At 38.4% G+C, this 16,195-nt stretch overlaps 1 protein-coding gene across 1 annotated transcript in view; it reads left to right on the forward strand.

The window, feature by feature from the left end:
• LOC127636499 (interleukin-6 receptor subunit beta-like) overlaps positions 1-14,935 on the forward strand; it is a 40,141-nt gene extending 25,206 nt beyond the window's left edge. Inside the window, exons 11-16 of the mRNA XM_052116993.1 lie at positions 2,076-2,213; positions 2,333-2,476; positions 2,560-2,700; positions 12,491-12,587; positions 12,764-12,845; positions 12,961-14,935. Coding sequence (XP_051972953.1) covers positions 2,076-2,213; positions 2,333-2,476; positions 2,560-2,700; positions 12,491-12,587; positions 12,764-12,845; positions 12,961-13,500 — 1,142 coding nt within the window. The 3' untranslated portion in view covers positions 13,501-14,935. The remainder of the gene's footprint in view (positions 1-2,075; positions 2,214-2,332; positions 2,477-2,559; positions 2,701-12,490; positions 12,588-12,763; positions 12,846-12,960) is intronic.
• The last annotated feature ends 1,260 nt before the right edge of the window (positions 14,936-16,195 follow it).

A 16,195-nucleotide genomic window follows, 5' to 3' on the forward strand; every position in this document is an offset into this window, starting at 1 on the left:
GAGGTGCATTGTAGTTCAACCGGCCGGTCATTTCGGTGAGGTCCGGTGTGGTCTATCTAAGTCCCAGGTTCAGGCAATGGTATATGATGTATCCCATGTCTTACGGTTGGAGTTGGCATCAGTTCATCTCCTGAAGTCCATAGTAAAAGACTGAAGTGATGACTGGCTGGCACCAGCTGTGTTTAGTCGTCATCACTCAAGAGACACATTGCAGCGGAGTCCGACACCAATCAGGAACGGAGGTGAATCTGGCCGGCTCTGGAAACCTCGGGATTCATATCAGGGAAACAGGGAGACAAATAGAATAATATTAGAATAGATGCCATAAAATTTTTTTGCAGCTTTATAGGGCATGATAAATGTTTCCGGTTTCTGGTTCCGGCAGACCTAACTAAAGCAGCCTAATTGTGAGTTGAAGGATAAATTAGGTGTATGCCTGGCTTAATAGATGAGTCTTTAGTCTAAATGATGAAAAATGATCTACCTCCTTTTGTGGATTTTGATATTCTAGGAACTTTTAACAGGCCAGAATTTTGTGATCGTAATGAACGTGATGGAATATAGTGTGGTAGAAGGTCACTTAAGTACTGCGGAGCTAGACCATTCAAAGCTTTTTTTGTAGTTAACAAATTCGAAGGTTAATACACAATTTAACAGGTAGCCAATGTAACTATGATAAAATGGGGCTAATATGATCATATTTCTTGGTTCTTGTCAGCACTCTGGCTGCTGCATTTTGAAGCAGTTGAAGTTTATTTATTGATCTTGCTGGACATCCTCCCAGTAATGCATTACAATAATCTAGTCTTGAGGTCATGAATGCATTAATTAGTTTTTCGACATCAGTAAAAGAGAGCATGTGTTGTAATTTAGCAATATTTCTTAGGTGGAAGAATGCTGTTCTACAAACATTGGAAATTTACATTTATGCATTTTGCAGACGCGTTTATCCAAAGCGACTTACAGTGCAATTATTACAGGGACAATCCCCCCGGAGCAACCTGGAGTTAAGTGCCTTGCTCAAGGACACAATGGTGGTGGCCGTGGGGTTCGAACCAGTGACCTTCTGATTAACAGCCCTGTGCTTTACCCACTACGCCACCACCACTCCAATATTTGATTTTCAAAGGACAGATTGGTATCAAATATAACACCTAAGTTCTTTGCTGTTGAAGATGATGTAACAGCACATCCATCGAGAGTTTTTAGAGGTTTTTGGTCCAATAATTAGTACCTCTGTTTTGTCGGAATTGAGTAGATGGAAATTTCTGGCCATCCAATCGTTGATTTAATTGATACACTCTGCTAATTTGGAGAATCGTGATATCTCATCAGGTTTAGAAGAAATATAAAGTTGTGTATCGTCGGCATAACAGTGGAAACTTATTCCACGATTCCTGATAATATCTCCAAGGGGAAGCATATACATGGAGAAAAGCAGAGGCCCTAAAACTGATCCCTGTGGCACTCCATATTTTTACTTTTGTTTGATTTGACATTCCCTCGTTTACACGAAATAGGACCTAAACCATGCTAATTCAAGTCCACAAATGCCAACATAATTCTCTAGCCTATTCAAGAGAATGTCATGATCTATCGTGTTGAATGCAGCACTAAGATCTAAAAGCACTACAAGAGAAATGCAGCCACGATCAAATGATAAGAGCAAGTCATTTTTAACTGATAAGTGCAGTCTCTAATTTATAGTAAAAAAGCTGTTTTTCAACCACACCTTTCATATGGCTTCTGAAGTTATGGATTTAACCACTGGAATAGTATGGATTACTTTTATGCTAAATTATGTGATTTTTGGAGCGTCAACATTTTGACACCGTTTCACTTGCATTTTATGGCTCAAAAGAGCTGAGATATTCTTCTAAAAATCTTAGTTTGTGTTCTGCTGAAGAAAGTCATACAGATCCGAGATGGCATAAGAGTGAGAAAATTAGAGACTTCCTTTTTGGGTGAACTATTCCTTTAATACAGTACTTGTTACTTTTTACACTGTTTTTGAGAAACAATGATGCAGCTGCCATTTTAAGGTGACAGAACAACTGTTTCCCTCCCCAATCAAGGTGATTTCAAGCCATTCAAGCGGTACAACATATCAGTGTATCCAATTTACACTGATCATTTTCGTTACTCCAACAAGACACACAGATACAGCCAAGCCGGACGACCAGTTACCACAGCAGCCTACATTAAACAAGGGTGTATGTATTGCAAATATGTCTCAAATTTACATTTCATTTAATGCAGGCTTTTGGTTTTTATTTTATAGATAACACATTACTATAGTGTTCTAAAAACCATTTTTTTATTATTTATCTAGCTCCACTAGAAGGCCCTACTGCAAAAGTTACAAAATCCAAGAAAACCAGTGCCGAGTTGACATGGGAGGAAATTCCACTGGACAGTCAGCGAGGATTTATCACCGGCTACACCATATTCTATAAGACGGGGAACATTGAGAAATGTATGTTTAACACAGCATGTTTAAGCGTTAATCATTTAGATTTTTATATACATTGTCTGATGTTCATTTGATATTTTTGGCAGTTTTGCCGGTAAAAGCTCATCTCTGTTCATCGGTGCTGACTGATCTGACCAGTGAAAGTGAATATGTGGTTCATATCATGGTGTCAACAGTTGCAGGCTCCAAAAATGGCTCAGATTTCAATTTCAAAACAGCAAAGTATGGTAAGTATTTCATATTTATTAGTTTTCTTGTAATTGTTTGATGATGCATCTGAATAAATAATCAATATTATGATTACAGCTGCCAGCTTTGTCCAAGGATTTGCGTATTATGGAAAAGAGTTTTCAGTATTCCATTTGCATCAGTTTTAATAAAAAAGAAATTCCACTGGTTGAACATTGTAACTAGGGATGCACCAATGTATAAGCTGCGGAAATTTATTGGCCAATTATTGACTAAATTAAAACCATCAGCAAATCGGTTTTAAGCCTGAAAATGCCGATATGAAAAAAATATTTATATTTAATTATCAACACACTTTGTAAAAACTCTTTGAATTCAATTGCACAATCCAAAAATAGTAACAGAATGTAGAAGCGTTGGCACTTTAAGAACATGTATTATTTAATTTATAATCATTCTCATTCTCACATTGAGGAAAAACCGTTGTTACAGATGTGACAGTTGTGAAAGTGGCACTTACCTATACATGATGAGGTAAAACCATCCAAAATGTTTTGAAACTGCCACAAATTTTGTCTTCTGAGACATTGGTATTGTATCCATTAAAGCTGCATTTTTGATTGAGTTAAGATTGAAATTGCAGAGTCACGTGACGCCGTGAATTCAAAATCATCTGGCTCTGGGGACATTAAAAGACACTTAGGTGCTCAAGCTGATGCCTCTCCGGAGGCCTCGAGCCAGGGAGTCGATTTGGCCGGAGAGGGGAAAGAGATTGGGCGAGAATTGCGGAACGTATCGGCATGACATATATGCTGACGAAGGTCATTGCTGACTTGGAGGATATTGCTGCAGTATGTTGATCGATCACGGCCATGGAGACGAAATTCACTGAAATGGTTACAAGAGTGGTGGATGTCAAGAAACAAAACGATTATCTAGAGTAGTGGTGTGAATCTTCACTGGCCTCACGATTCAATTCTATTACGATTATCATGTCTTCGATTCAATATCACGATGCATTGCATCCTCAATTTCAATATTACTGCACATGGCTACATTTTCGTCAATAAATACAAGTAGTCAGATATATTAACTCCCTTTTTATTTTATCTGCTCCCAAGAAAGTACACTTCCTGAATGTAGCACACATAAAACAAACCTTAAGTCTGAACCCAGCAGACAACAGGAGCATTTAGAACAAAATAACACTAGTAAATACTAAAGTACAGTACTTGACAGTTTCATGCTCTTTTAGTACTTGTATATAGTGCAGTGTACTTCTTCCAAAAATATTTAAATGTTAACAAATGTATAAGCACTAAATTAAATTATAATCCAAATCCTTGGCCAAATAGAGGCCGAGCCTACTTAGTTTGTGAATATGTTCAATCTTCAAAAACAAAACATTCTGCAGTGCTCTAATATACAAAATATAAGCAAATAACAAATATAAAATAACAGCACTGGGAACAGGGCACTTCCTGAATGTGCCAAACATCACAAAGATGAATCGCTGCTCAGCATTTGGGAATTTGTTGTTTTTTCTGTAAGAACACTAATTGATCCACATGCTCTGGTTTGAGAGTGCTTCTTTTAGCAGTGACCACATCTCCTGCAGTAGAGAAAATCTGCTCTGCAGAGACGCTTGTGCCTGGGATACACAAGTAGAGGGGCTGCGCATTTAGAGGAGCAATGAGAGACACTGTTGGATTGCACTCTTCTGACATCAGGGTGGTTTTATCTTTCATAGGCTTTAATGCCCCTCTGAATAGGCTTTAAAGCGTCCTCTGCATTTGTCACATCTGTTTCAGTGAGAGTGCACAGATCTGACTCTCCTTTTCTGACTTCTGGAGACAGCAAGGTGGCACAGATTGCAGGTTGTTGTTCCAAGAACCTCTCGACCATGTCGTATGCCCTGTTCCACCTTGTTGCAACATCAGATATGCTGTTTCACTTTCAGACAGTGGCTCGCTGTGGTGCTGCGATGAAAGAATGTTGATATTTGTCTGACATTTCCCAGAAGCCTGGAGAGCGTGGTTACTTTAAGTGCCTGCTGGGACACGAGATTCAGCGTATGTGCGAAGCATTTTAGGGAATGAGGGAATTTTCCCACTTGAGCTGCAACGATCATGTTCGACACATTGTCTGTCACAAGCACTACATATTTATCTGATAGCTGCCATTCCTCCACTACATGAGACAGTAGCTCTGCCGTGTGAGACTCATAAACAGCTCTCGTTTGCAGCATATGTGACAAAATCTGCCAGTCCAAGCTAACATAATATGCCATTATTGTTACATAAGACTCTGTCGTGAGCGAAGTCCATGAATCACATGTTATTGCTACTTGATTAGCTTGGCTCATTGACGCTATTACCTTGGCTTTGGTTTCGTGGTAGAGTTCAGGTATAACCTTTTCTGTAAAGTGGCTGTGTGACGGGAGCTTATATCACGGCTCTAGCATCTTCAACAGGTGGCAAAACCCAGGGTTGTCCACCACAGAATAAGGCCGTATATCCTTCGCTATGAAAGCTGCCACTGATTTGGTTATTGTCTTTCCTTTCTCTGAGTTGGACGGCAAAGTTGATCTAGTTTGATCTATTTTTGGCTGAGCTGGGTCCGCCTTTACGCTGGCAGGCGATAGCATTTCAGGGTGAAAAAGGCTAACGTGGTTTCTTAAGTTAGTGGTATTACCAAAAAAATTTATTCATGTGTGACAGGCTTTACACACAGCATGTATTTTGTCCAGTTCGTGCTTACCAGTTTGTTCATAAAAGCCGAAATGTGCTCAGATGTCGGCTTTTAAAATGGTGGGTGCATTTTTTATTACTCGCTTTTGTGTTTCACCTCCCTCCGCCATTTTATGCTAGCGCATATGCGAATAATGACATCAGAAAAACATCAGTAGGCTATAATCAATTATGGTCTATTACTGCATCGATGCAGAATCGTCCACGTCCGCATCGCGATGCATCGTAGAAACGATTAATTTCAACACCCCTAATCTAGAGTCATCGGAGAGGGAATTAGCTGCTAATCTGCTAGCGACCAAGGCAGATTTGGAGCACGTCTGGGTGAAGCTGGAATTAATGGAGAATCTTAACAGGCAGAATAACGTCCGAATTGTTGGAATTCCTGGAAGGGCTCTTTCCGAATCTGCTTGACATAACAGACCAAGGCAGATTTGGAGCACGTCTGGGTGAAGCTGGAATTAATGGAGAATCTTAACAGGTAGAATAACGTCCGAATTGTTGGAATTCCTGGAAGGGCTCTTTCCGAATCTGCTTGACATAACAGACCAAAAGCTGGAAATTGAGCAAGCTCATAGGGTCCCAGCTTGGTGATCCACTGAGGGACACAGGCCTTGATCAATCTCGGCCACATTTCTGAGCTCATCCGATAAAGATCACATGTTATGCTAGGCGAGGAGTAAGAGAAGGCTTTCTTAAAAGGATAACAGCATTTTTTTTGTTCCCAGACTTTTCGAATTCGACAAGAGAGAGAAACATTATTGATTCAAGGAATGCAAGAAAATCAGCTGAAGGTCACTTTTGCACTTATGTTCCTGGTCAAATTAAGAATAGATACCAAGGATGGCCATTAAGTATTTACATGTCACCAACAAGCAATGTCCTTAAATAAAGTCAATGATTAAGTTATTTTGTGGTTCTCATGTTGAGCCTGACTCACTGAACATCCAAATCTGAGCACCGTTTTTGTTTCTTTTTGTGCTGGTTCCACCTTGCGGTTGGAGTTTGTTTTGTGTAGCAGCACTCCTTCGGGACAGTGTTGTGGATGAATCTGCTCATTCTTGTGCTTATGCCTTATGCCTGGTTGGAGTTTGTTCTGTGGAGAATTTCTTGCAGGACATTGGAGTGATTGGGTAATTTGTTGCACTCATGTAGCAGTTGAATGGGCCGGCTCACTGAACATTCATTTGACTGTCTGAGGAAACTGAATGGCTTTTTTTATTGTTTTGTGTGCTGGTTCTGCTAGAAGCTGGAGTTTGTTTTGTGGAGGAACACACTTTCGGGGCAGTTATGTGGATGAATCTACAGGTTCTTGTGTTTATCCCACCTATTGGCTGGAGTTTAATTTATAGATTATCTTCTGTTGTGTAATTGTGTTTTACAAAATATGTATAGAAGCACCGAACTTGAGCAATCCGACGGCAAAGTTGTAGCGGGGGCTCTCGTAGGGGATGTGCTTTTTTTTGTTTGTTTCAGGGTTTGATTGTTGCACTGATGTGGAATGTGGTCTTTATAATTAAATTTTTGACACAATCTTTTTTTTCTAATGTCAACATTTTTAATGTTATTATGAGTGGATTGTCTCCACGTGGAATGTGAATGGGTTGGGACACCCCATAAAAAGATTGAAAGTTATTTCTGTTCTTAAACGTAAGAAATATGATATAGTGTTTCTTCAAGAAATGCATCTTTCCCCACAGGAAGCTCAAAACCTTGGGAAGATAATGTGGTGGACATGTTATCTTTAGTGCTGGCTCAAGTAAGAGCAGGGGAGTCATTACACTAAGCAAGCATCTACAATTCAAATGTCTCAAACAGACTAAAGATAAATTAGTTAGATTCATTATTGTTTTAACAGAAATTTAGGGGCAAAGTCTGATTTTGGCTAACATTTACGCACCTAACGTTGATGATCAGGGCTTTTTTTATTGATCTTGAAGGGATGCTGCCGAAATGTGACACTTTTTTCCAATGCAACTTACAGTGCACTTATTACAGGGACAATCCCCCCGGAGCAACCGGGAGTTAAGTGCCTTGCTCAAGGACACAATGGTGGTGGCTGTGGGGATCGAACCAGCGACCTTCTGATTAACAGTTATGTGCTTTAGCCCACTACGCCACCACCACTCTAATAATGCTAATTAAATAATTCTATCTTGATCTCTATAGTTCTAGGTCTTTGTCTACTGATGAAGATATTAGAAAGTTTGTGGAACCATTAGAACTCCTTAAACTGACGAATTAGCAAAAAAATTATCTTGATTCTGAGATAACCTTGGAGGAGCTTGGCGATGTAAATAAGGCCTTGCCTACAGGCAAGATGGCTTTGCCACTGAGTATTTTAGATCTTGTGCTACAGAATTGGCTCCACTTTTGCTAGAAGTTTATACAGAATCATTAAAGAATGGAAAGCTTCCACCAACCTTAAAATATTGTCAAACTCCCATTAAGAGTGTGCTCCTAATCTCAGCTCGTTACCTGTATAAAAGACACCTGGGAGCCAGAAATCTCTGATTGAGAGGGGGTTGAATACTTATTTACCTCATTAAAATGCAATTCAATTTATAAAATTGAATATTAACCTACCATTAAAATTATAGACAAAATCAGGAGGGGATCATATACGTTTTTCCTCACTGTAGATCTATGCCTTGCCTCCACAGAATTATTAATTCCTTGTCTAAGTTCTCGGGATACAGAGTTAATTGGTCTAACAGCATACTGCCCAATAACAGCTTTTCAGCTGGGTTACTTTTAGTGGCCCAAACAGGGCATTAAGTATTTGGTTATTTATTCCCAGCAAATTTGTTTGATTTAGTTAATTTTGACCCTTATAAAGGGTCTAATAAAAACCTAATAAAAAGGTTTTCGAACGATATGGGCAGGTGGGCTTCGTTACATTTATCGATGATTGGGAAGGTTAATGTTATTAAAATGAAATGTATTCCAAAATTCAACTACCTGCTACTGTCTCGCCCTGTAAATGTCCCCCTCTCTTATTTCAAGGAATTTGATAGCATAGCGAAGTCCTTCATTTGGAATGGTAAACGTCCCAGATTACCAGGACTGCCCCCTAATAGTTGACCAAATGTTAGTCGATTTGAAGAGTCTTGGTCGACCAAGTTTTTTGGTTGTTATGATAGCATAGCGAAGTCCTTCATTTGGAATGGTAAACGTCCCAGATTACCAGGGCTGCCCCCTAATAGTTGACCAAATGTTAGTCGATTTGAAGAGTCTTGGTCGACCAAGTTTTTTGGTTGTTTGGTTGTAGAAAAAAAAAACTCCACAGGAAAACGACGAACGCCGGTATTACCACTGGTTGGACACTAGGTGGTACTATGGGGTAATCTTCGTTAAGCAGGGTTATGGTTATGCCTACACAATAAAGCAAGACACCTTGATCTTGAACTTTTTATTTTTAATTTATTTTAACTAAAAATGCAAATTAAACTGGGAAAACAAATTAAGTGCAATTAAAATGTGTATTGTTCGACTTTTTGGAAGGTGGCTTTACGACAGGTGTGAAGAGCAACATCTCTCTGGCAAAGAACATCTGTGCATTCTCTACCAGTCGATGTCTGAGGTCATTTGCAACACTCATAGATGATACTGTTCTTGCAAGAAAAAATTCAGAAGACAGAAACAAAGAGTGGGAACCCTTTACATACGTGTGTTCCACGAGACTGCACGCTTCCGTACAAACAGCGCGTCATAAACACACACATAGACGCTTTTCTGTAATCTGTTCTTAATTATATAATAAAGTGTTTCTTCAAGCGCGTCTGTCTACGGGCAAATTATTTGTAATATTCATTTGATAATAATAGTCTAATAATAATAATAATGTAATACATTAATGGGAAAATGAGCCAAATATTGTCTTGAAATGGTCAAAGGCATCAGCTATTGGCGATCACTCTGACCATCATTGATCCCCGAGATCATCCTCTGTCGGCACAACCCTAATGTGCATTTCTCTCTATAAACTAACTAAATGTTCAGACAGTCTCCTTGCTGGTTTTTCTGACACATTCAGAATCTGCGGCTCACTTCATGTGTGCACTTGTAAAATTTATATTTTAAATGTTCATTATTACGGTTTAGTAATTCTCTGTAATGTAAAACGGTGTTAGCAATGTTATTTATAACATTCTTTCTCAGCCCTGGAATTCAAACCATTCTGATGCCAACCAAAAAATATGTATATAAGTAATTAAATGAATATAATAAACATGCGACGACTAGTCGACTAATGGCTTAAACTAAAGCCTATTAGTCGACTAGGAATTTCTTTGGTCTGGGGCAGCCTTGCAGATTACATTTCAGTAAGCTGCATAAGCCGATTGCAAAGGTGGGCTGGGCCTACCCAAGATTTTGTTTTATTATTATGCGTTCGGTCTCAGACCTTTGGCTCATTGGTCGCTTCCTCCTGAGAGAGCCCCTCCCTGGTTTTGTAGTGAACAGGAAGTTCTTGCCATTACAAAAAAGCCTTTCTATCAAACTAATCAGAGAAGATAAGTTACATCCCGTTATCTCGCATTTGCACTCGGTATGGACAAAAGTATCCAGAGTGTTTAATTCAGACATTTATTTCAATGTTGCCTCAAGCATATGGCTGAACCCAAAATTATTTATTAAGAACTCTTCTTTCTGCTGGTCAGAGTGGATTGTGAGGGAGGGTAATACACTCAGTGACCTATTTTAGAGAGGAGTGTTGAGATCCTTTGAAAATTTGGTTCAACATTTTGGGATTCTCATATCTCAGTTCTTTAGGTATTTACAGCTGTGCCACCTGCTCTGTACAATTTTTGGGAGTAGCTTACACCCCCTAAAGCAGCAGATACTCTGGGAGAGGTTATTACTGCTTTTGGAAAAGGTCCCGAGGCATCATTGTTTTATTCCCTGATAATTCAGAGTCTGGGGGACGGAGCTTCAACTTCTCTCAAGAGATTATGGGAGAAAGATTAAATCTTGGTATTGGAGTGTGGGATAGGATTCTAAAAAATGTCATGTCTGCATCTGGAGATGCAAGGGTGTGCCTTATGCAATTCAAGATTTTACATTGATTATATTGGACCCCCTCTAGATTGTATAGGCTTGGTTTTAGGATGGAGACAGAACCCAGGAATTTTGATTGAAGGTTCAGAGATTTGTGTGTGACATATCGGGCACTTGAGTTTCATTTTGCCCTCAGATTTTGGGCGATGGGGCGGTCATCAATGTAGAGAATAGACACATAAAGAGTTGGGTCCTAACCAGTGTCATGATCGCCAGACAGATAGTTTTAAGGGGATGGAGGTCGGCTGGAGCACCCTTATTCCAGGAGTGGTGCTCGGGGATGGGGAGGGTGGCAATCTTTGAAGAAGGGTTATTTAGAAGACTGGTGAATTTGGACTTGTTTGAGGGGAAATAGGGCAGATATCTGGCGTTTCTGGAGGGCTCTCGGGCAGGGGCAATGGAGAAGTGTAGTTGTCAATATGTGTGATTATTATAATTTTTGTGTGTGTGTCTAAAATCATCTATGACCACTGAGATGTTGTTGGGGATTGGGAGAGGAGGTTTTAATAATGGGGTTAATTGTTGATTCTGTGTATATGTTTTGTTTTTCTGTATATGTGAATCAATAAAAAATTGTTTATCAGAAATAAAATTTAAATTGTAAAAAAGTCTTGCATGATTACGAAAGCTTGAAAGGCTGTGTTAAAAAAAAAAGACTGCAATCAGATCTTGAGTTAGCACTTCAGTCAGCATTGTGTAAGCAAGTGGCGCCCTCTAGCGGTCTAAACGGCATTTTCCATTATCCTATACACCACAATAAACTTTAAAAGGCCATTTTGTTCCTTTGGTAACTTGATTTTTCCATGATATGGTTGACATTTCTATGGAATTGCCCAACTTATGCATGAAATTAATTTGTGATTTTGTGAGTACAAACATGTAAAATGTGAGTTGTATTGGTTTTAATTAAAAAAATATATATTTCAAAATCTTTTATTCATCAGATCCAATCAGTGTACAATGAAAATTGAGAAAAAGCTTTTGTAGTTCTTTGTACGTTTTTAAAACACAAGTCCTGAGCAAAACTGATCTGATGACAAAATACAGCAAGTGGAAAAATATCAGTATTGCATTGGTGTTGGGCCAATGGTGTTTGTTAAAATCAGTATGGGCCTAAAATGTTCATATCGGTGCATCCCTAATCGTAACCAATCACAGACACGTTGCTCAGCAATGACAATTGGTCCTAGTGTGCGAGATTGATGCACAGAAGCTTGCTTTATCTTTCACTTTTGTACACATGTGAAAATGGTTATGGAAGGAAACATCACCTGACACTCAAAAAGAGTGAAAAAGTCATTTGGATTTATTTTGGATTTTCAGTGTCACAAACACTCGCATAAATTACATAGTACTCTTTTGAGCATTGCAATATTTTTGCAAATAAAAGTCTTAAAACGTACACATCACTGTTGCGCTGTTGGTTTAAGTAACATCCACATTTTCTTTGTTTTTGATTGGACAAGTGACACTATGGAGTCTATGTAGCTTTGTGAGTGCTTTTTGCATTGGATCTGCATCTGATTGCCTATTGGTTCTTTGGTTTTACAATCTCTTTATTTTTGTCCTTCCTGGAAGACCGGCTTTATAGGAGATGATTGGTTGAGCTTTCAAAAAACAATAATTAAAACAGTGATGTACATGATTAACAGTGCATGATTAACATGTGAATGCACAGCTGTTTTACGCAGTGTTTGGCTGCTCAGCAATTCATGCATTTATTTGTAATCTGACAAAACACCTTTCATAATCAGATATTTTGCCTATTTGTTGGTTTTGGATGTGTGGTCTACATAAGGAAAATGGCTACAGTTGCTCCATGTAAAATAAGGATTTTAATGTAATTTCCCTTAGTCATGATTAAAATATCAAGGTACATAATAATCAATTCAGATTTTTTGTTTTTGTCATAATCCTGCAGCCCTGCATAGCCCTACCAAACAAGTCATTTGAAATCCATTGAAGGCATACATGAAGCTACATAAAGGTGTGACCTCATGCATTGGTGTCTTGTCTGTAGGTGATGGAGAGGTGGAGATGGTCGTGGTGGGGGTGTGCTTCAGCTTCTTGTTCTTCACTGTCTTCACAATCATGTTCTGCCTTCGGAAAAGAGAAGTGTGAGTCACCACTTCCCTTTCACATCACATCTTCTGCTCTTAAAATGAAAGACAAAGCAATTATTCTAACCATTTTAGTTAAATTAGGAGAATACTTGGTCTGTTATAAGCACTCCTATGTAAGCATTTTCAAATGGTTGTCTGTTGTGGGAAATGTCATTATTGTGTGTGTTTAGGATTAAGGAGCTGTTGTGGCCGCATGTCCCGGACCCCAATGACAGCTCTATTGCCCACTGGTCACCCGATTTCTCTGTAAAGGTCAGTAAACTATTAGCCTTCAAAATTATTTATAGGTGAATCTCACAAAAACATGCCCATGGCGCATTTCTGATGTCTGACACCCAAGCATAACACCTTCTAAATCTTTCAACAGACCGATTTACCCAAAGAAGATGTTAGCGTGGTGGAAGTAGACGTGTTTGACAGGAAGTCTTTGTTTGAGGAAGACAAAACTGTGCTGCCACTCAAGAAGGACAAATATTTGTCTGAGGAGCACAGCAGCGGTATAGGCGGCTCGTCCTGCATGTCGTCACCCCGCCACAGTGTGTCTGACAGTGACGAGGGAGACTCTGGGCAGACCACGGCCAGCACCGTGCAGTACTCGGCCGTGGTGGCAAGCGGCTACAAGGGTCAGACCCCCAACCATCAGACGCCAGTTTTTGCACGCTCCGAGTCCACCCAGCCACTCTTAGATTGTGAGGAACATACGGAACATCTGCAAGAGGGCAGCGGCCAATCTAGAAACTCTTACTTCAGGCGAGGCAGAGGACTCGAGCTGGCCGAGGGTGAGGAACCGAACGGGAGCTCTCTGACCTTCTGTCCAGTAGACGAGCAGATGTCTCCTATCGTAGAGGATCCGCCCACCTCCACATCATGTTACATGCCACAGCAGAGCAGCTATAGACCTCAATAAAGAGAAACATTCATACAGACATACAGAGTTTTGAGAATGCCTTAAGCTATCAGTCGTACAAAAAAGAACAATTAATGTTCTTTTCATTGCAGGGTTCCCATGGATATGGAAAACCTGAAATTATCAGGTCATTTAAAATCATGTAAAATATTTCATCTGCAAAAAAAAAACAGTTCAAAGTACCATCTGAATGATTGATTAGTGATTAGTGAGTCAATCAAAATGATTCATAAAACTCCCAAGTAATCACAAATGATTAGAATTCCCTGGTCAAAAAGTGTGGGAACCCTGTCATCTGGCTGTCCTGAACTTTTCATTTTACTTATGAATTGCATTGCAAGCTTACACCGAGAACGTGTGGTGCATCGCAAACACAACTAATCTAGATCACTCCCATTACAATCAATGAAGCAGTCTACTCTGGAAAAGTCCTATGCGGTGCGATGCCAGGCATCTATTGATGCATTGCACAGTTACTTCAACCACTTTATTTTCTCCACCGGACTGAAAATTAGTTTAAGTCATTTCTAATCACATGTATATGCATTTGTAGCATTACAAACATTGTGTAATTGTTATTGCTATTCTAAAATAACCCATGCAGAGTCAGTTATACCAAGGACTTTCATTGTAAATAAAGTAGGATTGAATTTTGAGTGTCACCTCAAGCTTACAGAGGTTCGTGTTTAGTGAGCATTGTTGAGATGACGTGCAGTTTTAACACTTGGAGCCAATTTCAAACTGTAGCAGTGTGACACAAAGTTGGTTGCGTGCGGTATTCACATGATGTTACGTTCAGAACATAATCTATTTACACCAAAGTCATTGACATTGAATGTGATATGAAATCAATGGACCAGGTGCTGAATGTATCGTGCTTAATGTCTTGCCTTTGAAAGCTGCAGTAACTTACATGCACGACTCTTTAAAATTTTTTAAAGAATTTAATATTGAATTGTGAATTTCACCAAATTATGCCTAATTATAAACATTACTCATAACAATATTTCAACTCTATTTTAAGTGTAAAGTTTTTTATTTTAATTGTTAATTTTTGGATGATTAGAAATTTAAAAAAAATATGTATTTGATGGATTAGAGTTGATCGAATGTAATTTACCTTATAGTAACTCCGAGATAACCAAAATACTTTTGCTGCACATTTTTGAGTTGCTGGAAGTATCTGAGTATTACTTATCAGTGATGGTATTATGTATTTTTAACAACAGATTGTCATTTCAAGTTTTCAGTTTACATTGACAACACATCCCCCTCCCTCTGGGATCAAACTAACACTACACTGAATTATCAACTAAGATATGCATATCTTTTTCATTGCATGCCTTTTCACATGTATCCACTCTTTTTTTTTTTATATCACAGATACTGGGTTAAATAAAGACTTTATGCAAATATTTGTGGTCCATTTGCCTTATAGTTCACAGATTGCACCAAACACAAACATTCTTGCGTCTAACAAAACTTCAGATTGCATTAAGAACTATAAAATGTTCAATTGTGAAAATATGAACCAGATTAATTGGACTTCAACTGAAAAACTAGAATTACACTAATTTCAAGATTTTTATTTGACCACCTCACAAATCATATTCAACAGGATGTTTAGTTTTAGGTAAGTGTAGATTTGTTTTAGAAATTTCAATTTGGTTTATTAAACACTTGCTATGATGCAGTTATGACATGCATCATATCAAAATTCTCAAAAGAGATCAAACCATTGGATGAGTGGGTGAGGTATAATATATACAGTAGATTATCAGATTTTCCACACATTATTCAAAAATAAATATGATTGTGCTGTAACTTTAATGTAAAAGTATTTCTATAATAGAATATCAATAATATGCTCTTAATAATTTTTTTTTTTTTTTTTTTTTTTTTTCAATGTGAATAATACAGTTTTGTGAGTTTTTGCAGTGGCATAGACAGATGGAGTGGAAATAATTGTAAGTAGGTTTAGTCCAAAAATTTATGGTAAATAAATATTGTTAGCATGTGGGTGCTTGTCACATAACGCCTTGATCAAGGTTAGAAAACCAAGATAATAGTTTCAGCTGATGTGTTAGCATTGATGCATATGTAAAAATTACTAATATTTGTAAGCAAGAGTATAAAAAGTATTTGTAGCATAAATGTAGTCCTAATGCCTTATTTAGCACATTACAATGTATCTCAGGATGGTGTTAAAACAGAACCCAGCGCAGTACAGCAAAAACTACTCAAGTTACCCTACATCCACTAAAAATCACCCCTTGCTGCAAAGTTGTTGCAAAAATGGCTAAATAATCTAGCCGCATTTGTTTGCAGATGCCACTTCCTGTGACGTTTTGTAGCCAATGCTACATTCATTTTCAAGTGTGACCAATGTTAACAAATTAGGCCACTGTACATTGCTGAGACTATGCTACTTATTCCTTTAGTGGTGTACTTTTTCCTTAAGTAAGTAAATCACATTACCAATTACATCTTAAGTTACTTTCTGAAACCGCTACTAAAACTTTACTCCAATTTTTTCTGCTCCACAAATTCCAGATGTCTGCACATTCCTCCACTACAAGGGAACACACACATCATTCAACTATCACTGAAATAAAGATGGAGGTGTGAACAAAATTCACGGTTCAAATACACTCAATGTAAAAATATTAAATGTAAAATTGTGTAAACCAAATAA

Source organism: Xyrauchen texanus, chromosome 44 (genome assembly GCF_025860055.1).
Source record: "Xyrauchen texanus isolate HMW12.3.18 chromosome 44, RBS_HiC_50CHRs, whole genome shotgun sequence".
Taxonomy (NCBI): Eukaryota; Metazoa; Chordata; class Actinopteri; order Cypriniformes; family Catostomidae; genus Xyrauchen; species Xyrauchen texanus.